This window comes from Anopheles bellator, chromosome X (assembly GCF_943735745.2).
Source record: "Anopheles bellator chromosome X, idAnoBellAS_SP24_06.2, whole genome shotgun sequence".
Classification (NCBI taxonomy): domain Eukaryota; kingdom Metazoa; phylum Arthropoda; class Insecta; order Diptera; family Culicidae; genus Anopheles; species Anopheles bellator.
Window position 1 is genome coordinate 6,103,214 of NC_071287.1, and position 6,437 is coordinate 6,109,650.

General features: G+C 42.1%; 1 protein-coding gene across 1 annotated transcript; it reads right to left on the reverse strand.

Annotated features, from left to right (window-relative positions):
- Window positions 1-5,346: 5,346 nt before the first annotated feature.
- On the reverse strand, window positions 5,347-5,953 carry LOC131213819 (glutamic acid-rich protein-like). The gene is made up of 2 exons (XM_058207966.1): window positions 5,600-5,953; window positions 5,347-5,522 (listed from the first exon to the last, which is right to left on the reverse strand). The coding sequence occupies exons 1-2, from the start codon at window positions 5,925-5,927 to the stop codon at window positions 5,518-5,520; spliced, it is 333 nt and encodes a 110-aa protein (XP_058063949.1). The 5' UTR covers window positions 5,928-5,953; the 3' UTR covers window positions 5,347-5,517.
- Window positions 5,954-6,437: the final 484 nt, after the last annotated feature.

Here is a 6,437-nt window from a genome sequence, read left to right on the forward strand (position 1 = left end):
CAAAGTAAATGGCTCTTCGACATTTCCACCGATACTCACAGGCACTGCCCCGGCATCCTCACCAAATCTTAATACAGGGGTTATTTCGCGTGGACTCACAGAACATCTGTATTAAGCTAGCTTAAACATAAACAAACACCAATTTTAAGGTGTTTATGATGATTATGGTTTTACAAGTGAGATTATTCACACTTTTACACTCCGGGCTTTCACGCCGGGATCTCTAAAGCGCCTACATAGGATGGGCGTACGAGTAAACAAGGAAAGCGAAGGTCGTTGAAGCAGCCGCATACAGGATACTGTTTGGGATGAACAGGCGAACACGGAACAAAACGAACTGAGGAAGGACATTTCGGACAGCATGCGGTCGATCATATAATGATCGACTGCCTGTTGTTTGATGTTGGGACATAATTTGCAAAACATAATTTTCACTCCACCTCAAAAATTTCTTTGAAACATAATTTTCATATATTTAGATCAATCAATATTACGAAAAAGATCAAAATATGATAGTACAAATATTTTCTAAAAAAAATGTGGCCCCGCAGTAATACTTTCGCATTTCTGAGTATAGCAGTGTTCGAGCGAAATCATCCCTCTGACATCTCATGGCTGCGAGGCACCAAAAAATATTATCTCATCAATTTAGGTCACCTTCAATTCTGGACTCATCAATTTAGGCTTGATCGGCTCACCAGAGTTGCGGATGGCTGGCTACGGTTGCTTGGCGGCTTCTTCCATTTGTCGTGAACATCAAGGCAGAGCATAGATTGTGGTTTTAACAGTCCCTGTAGGGCACTTTATATAAAAAGAGTCTCTCCTCTGTGAGCCCTTGCCGACGACCCATAGTTGCCAACTTCCGCAGAGTTGGGGCTCACTTTTCATTCACTTCTCTAAAGAATCACTTTCTTAGCGAGTCCTTCACAACGACCCATAGTTGCCGACTCCCGAGGCCGGGGCCGAGCCCCGACTCAGAAGTCGGGGCTCTAGATACTTCAAACCCCCATACCAGTTTACGTCTCTCGGAAAGGCCGGCGTTGTAAACGCCCAGGTACCTTGATTGTTAACTGGTATTAGAGTTAAAATTAGAATTAGAAAGAGACGAATATTAGGCGATTACAGTTCAAAGTTTCTATAATACAAAAAAAAACAGCGCTCAGAGAGACTGACTGTCGCGTCCTGAAATCACGCGAAACTAAATGTACTGCAACTTACTTCGATTCCACAATTTCGTGTCAGTTTGTTTAGCGGAAGGCCGGCTTTTCAAGTGCACCTGGCACGTACAGAAAGAGCGATCGCACGGGTGACAAGCGTCAAACGAATTGTTAGCGGGGAGCCGCGAGAGGTCCGTTCGCCACGAGAGCCGGTGTGAGAATGCGAAGAAATAGGTTAGCTCTAATTTTTTTATTAAAAATGCCATTGGCATTCCAGTACGCAATTCTTGGATGTTTTTCAAAATCCATTACGGAAAACAATATTTACTAACAATTTGAAACACAACCATTATTTGGTCCTGTTTGGATGAACATTTTTTAAGATTGATAAAAGTTTCTTTGATTATTTCTGCAAGTTCTGCAGGATTGAACAGGTTTTCTTCTTGTGAAGGTTTTTTAAACTGTGTGTAACTAGTACTTGGCGAGTATGTAGGAAGGGACGGAAGAGAAGGGAATTCGCTAGGCTTGAAATTTACATCCTTGGACACTATCGGTTGTTTTGATTGGATTTTTGCCTGTGCTTTTATTCTCTTCGGACAGCGTGAATAGTTTCCTGTGTTTGAACTCTCGCAGTTTGCACACTTTAATTTGTGCGTTGGTACCACGCCATCTTCACTAGCGGCAGCTACCGGACACTTTCATGATGTGTGTGATCCGGCACACTTTACACATTTTGCTAGCCGGTTGCAGTTAGCTGCGCCGTGGCCAAACAAAAGACAATTTTTGCACTGCATGGGTCCAGCAGATGCAGAGTAAAAGCGCCAATTTACCACCTGGTGGTTCACTGCTTTGATTTCTTTCAAGAATTTGAGCGTGATTGGTCCTTTCTTGAAGTGAACAAGGTAAGTCGCTTGCTGTTCATAAAATTTTTTGTTGCTCTCATAAGATTTTTTGGTTCTTCTAACAGGCAGGCTTTTGCCTCCTCGTAGGAACAATCGACTACACTCCTTAGTACAATTTTGGTGGTTTTGTCCTCCTCTAACTGGTAGGTGTGGAAGGACAGGCCTTTGGTATTCTCAAAGGCTTTAATTAATTTCTGGTGATCTTCCACCGATTCAGTCTTAATTGACGTACCTTTTTACGTGGCCGTCGTTTGGAATTTTATTATTCCTGCTGCAGCTGCTGCTTCTGCTTGAGTCTTTTGCTCTCTGAGTCTTTAGCAATATCTGTCGAGACTGTGCTTATGGCTGTGCATCATAAGCTTTAATTATGATGATGATAAGATTAAAAAGTATTGAGAAAATACATATACAAAAAAAAAATTATTATAATGAAAGAGACTACATAGATTTGAGACACGCGCGCGTTAATGAGGAAGTGGTAGGCATTCTGTACGAATAGAATCAATGGTGTCAATTAGCTCGAAGTAGATGATCAGGTTTTATGCTTAATAGTGGCACCACGTTATCAACCAATGGTAACTGGAGTTGTGAACTACAAGCAGAGCATGAGAAACCTTCTACATTCCGGAAAGTGGTTCCTCCCTTTTAAGTGGACAACGTCATGAATTGTCACGCTCTAACTCTTTAAGGGATGGCGACCGTTGTATTAAAGAAAAAAGGCGAGATACCATGGTTCACGAGAGTTTGTTCCCATGCCCCTCTCGTTGATTTTGTTATTTTTGTAATTATCTATAGAGAAATCCGTTCTTCTCAAACCTATGCAGAAGTAAGAGGTGGGACCAATCATCATTATCATCATATGCTCAACCTTTTTAAAACAATTAATCAAATGACTAAAATTTGAATCATTGGAAAAAGGCGAGAATAAACAGGATTATAAAACACTATTCGAGCAACATATTTAAACATATCGTGAGTCAATATTTCGATACCTTAAACTCGTTATATTAATTAAAGGAATGATTTTTGTAGATGTGTCCAACAAACATTTTCCTTACATCTTAGAGACAAAGTATGATGGTGGATGTCACGTGTAAATTTCAATATTTCGTGACATGTTCATAATACTTAGTTTCTGGGAATGTCTTGTCGAAAATGGGAATTACGCAATTGGAATTACGAACGAGATAAGATCCACGCGATGCGAACGCGAGCAAGAAACATTTTTAGGGCATTGTATTTAAATATTTTTTTTTGGCAATTATTTCGACATTTTTAACTCGTTCAATCAAATAAACAGGAAAGTGTTTTTATCACTCCCAGCGTTATTTCGACATATTGAAATCTTGAATGTAAACTAATAGTTAAGTTAATTAAACACAAATTAATCTAAAATTTTGTATGGCGCACGAATTCCTTGCATCCTAGAATTAAAATATTATGGGTGGCGTAACGTACTTGATATAGCATTTCGTAGCGCCCTTGTAATATTTTAATTCTAAAAATGCACCAACATCTGTGCTTCGAACAAACAGTCCTATTGCAGCACGAACATGTTTACTGGCGATGACAGTATTTTCGAAACTCAGAATTAGTTAAATCATAAATAAATAAATAAATAAATGACGTAAGCCCCGTCACCGAGGATAGGCGCCTTGAGCTAATAACTCACTGCATGCCGAAAACAAGTTAATAGGGAAACCGGAAAAGAAAGATTTCCAACGGATTTACTGGCGACGACCTTAAACATGAAATCAAGGACACGAAGTGGATCATGGAATGTGTTGACCCTCTGGCAGGAGAGGGGGGTAGAGGAACTAGCCAAGGAGACCACGCGCATGAGACTCGGGATCCTAGGACTGAGCGAAGTCCTTAGGCGCGACTTTGAAGAAGAGAAGTCAGACAGAGCGGGACATATACTGCTATACTCCAGTCTGCGTGGTGAAAATGCTCCACTGCAAAGTGGAGTTAGCCAGGCGCACGCTGCCCTGTTGAAGTGGGAGCCAATCAATGAGAGCAGAATCGTGACCAGGTTCAGAACACAGGTACGGAAACTAACCGTAATCCAAAGCTACGTGCCCTACATACCTTGAATATTTGTCAATTGTTGAACTTTTATATGAAAGGTCGATTCTTAGCATAGTTTTGTGCAACAATTTTGGTAAAATCGTGGTGAACACGACTGGCTTGGCAGTAGCTTATTCGGTCGACCGTTTTTGAGTACATTTTTGATTGACGACCTATTACTTTGGAAATAAATTTTTCATATTTCCCAATTTTCTGCAACCGAAATTTTATTTTATACATAAATGTTGCGAATCTACCTTTCAAATAAAATTTCAAGCATCGTAAAATGTTCAGCCGTTTTTTTACTTATAATCAAATGAAAAAAAGCACGCTAATTTGCTCACTCTGTAGAGGAACGCTGAAGTTTTGCAATTAGCTTGAATTGATCAACGCAACGACAACGAAAGTGTTGTTGTCACGTGCAAATTGTCTAAATACTGCTGTGAAGGCAACGTTTTCAAGAGATACATTTAATAACGAATATTATCGTTTACCTTGTTGGTTGTGGTGTGCCATTGTTGATCATTCACGCACTATTGCTCCCTAAGTGGACCTAAATTATATTGTAGACTCTACCAAACTCGGTGTGGATCTCGGCCTCGGGATTCGCACATTTCCCGATTTCCGTTCACCAGATTTTGCTCAGAATGCTCGAATTCGAATTTTGCTTTGCTCGAATTCCGTCTTCCCCGGGCATCCATTCCGGGTCCATTGCCGTCCAGCCGTCCGAAGCGTTTCCGAACCGACATACACGCGAGTCCGGTTCCGGCTTCCGGAGGCACAATACTCTCGACGGACCCGACCAATGATTTAACGTTCCTGGAGGCGCCCAAGAAAATTACTGCCAACAGCAGCGAAAAAGCAACAATCGTGGGTTGTCGGGGAAAGTTGATTAGTTTTTTCCTCAACCATTTCGCCGCGGGGCTCACAAATTCGATATCGTGCTTCGGACATTTTCTTTCGTACGAGTGGGAAGACGGGAAAACATACCTTGCGGTGTTGTGTAGGAACGGTCCAGGCTCAGCAGACTCTTCGAATTTATTCCCTATTTTTGTCATATTTTTCTATCTCATCTGTCTGCTTTTTTTTTCTATTGCTGTATGCCTCGTCGCTCTATCTTTACTCTCATCTAGCATTAACATATTTTTGCTTTTGTTCTTCTGCTGTCTTTTTCTTCCATATGACATGCCAATTTTCTTTGTGCTTTCTAATGCGCACCTGCACTTTCAAGTTTGTCTCATTATTATGAATTTTAAACATTGTTTTATCTCGTTGTTCCCTCGATGTTTTCAACGACTTTCACATATTGCTACTCGCTTTAGCCTCGTTCCTTCTTTTTCTTTTCTGTCCAGGATTTCTTCCTTCCGCCTCGTTGCTTATGTCCTTTACCATCAATCTGAAAATAAATCAAGCAAACCAGGGTTAGTGCTCTCGTTAACTCCAAACATCAGCTGCACAGTTCACGTGCCTTACCCGATGATGGTTTTAGTCCGCGTAGAAACGGTTGCTTATCATCTTCATTCTGCTCCTCTGAATCCTGCTGCTCTGATTCATGCTCCTCTTCTTCCGTCTCCTCTGCTTCCTGCTCTTCTGCTGCCTCTTGCTCGTCGCGTTCGTCGAGTTCGCGGGCCAGGTCGTGGGTACGGTTGGTGCATTCCTCGTAACTAATCTCGCCGTTGTCGTAATCGATGAGCAGCGGCAGATCGACCTGCCACAGCCAGTTACGGCGAAACTGTCGACGATCCAGACATGGCACAATGCGCGCCAGAATACCACGCAAATGCCCTTCCAGTCTTTCCATTCTCGACGAAGGATAAGTTTTGAAGTAGATCATTTGGTGTTCTTACGTTTACACTTCAAATATCACTTCGAATATATGTGCTTTCTGGGAGGCTGAACTTCAACCGAACTTAGCTACAACGATTCTGCTTCACGACTGATCGACTGAACTGACCCGTTCAAGATGTGCCACGCTGACGTCTGTAGAACTCCGACACAAAATAATATCACCATTGCATCGTTGCACGTTCGCGTACGCATACATGCGCAGCAACAACACCGCGTGGCGTGTGTTCCTCAGCAGTGAACGATCCATTTCAACAGCGAAATGTGCAAGCTGCAGTTTGTATGCACGGGCCGACAATGACGAACCCGGGCCCATCATAAAACTGCCACAAAATAATTGCGAGATCCCGACGGAAGGGCGTCGCGATCAGGGCCGATCATAAAACTGCGACACAATTCGTCACGGCATTGTTGACCAGTGAAGTCGCGGGTTCCAGGCGGAAGGTTATTTTTCTTTGGTGAATGA

What these genes read in the sequence shown, in the direction of transcription:
- LOC131213819 (XM_058207966.1), bottom strand. Translation starts at nt 5,927, where the DNA reads ATGGAAAGACTGGAAGGGCATTTGCGTGGTATTCTGGCGCGCATTGTG.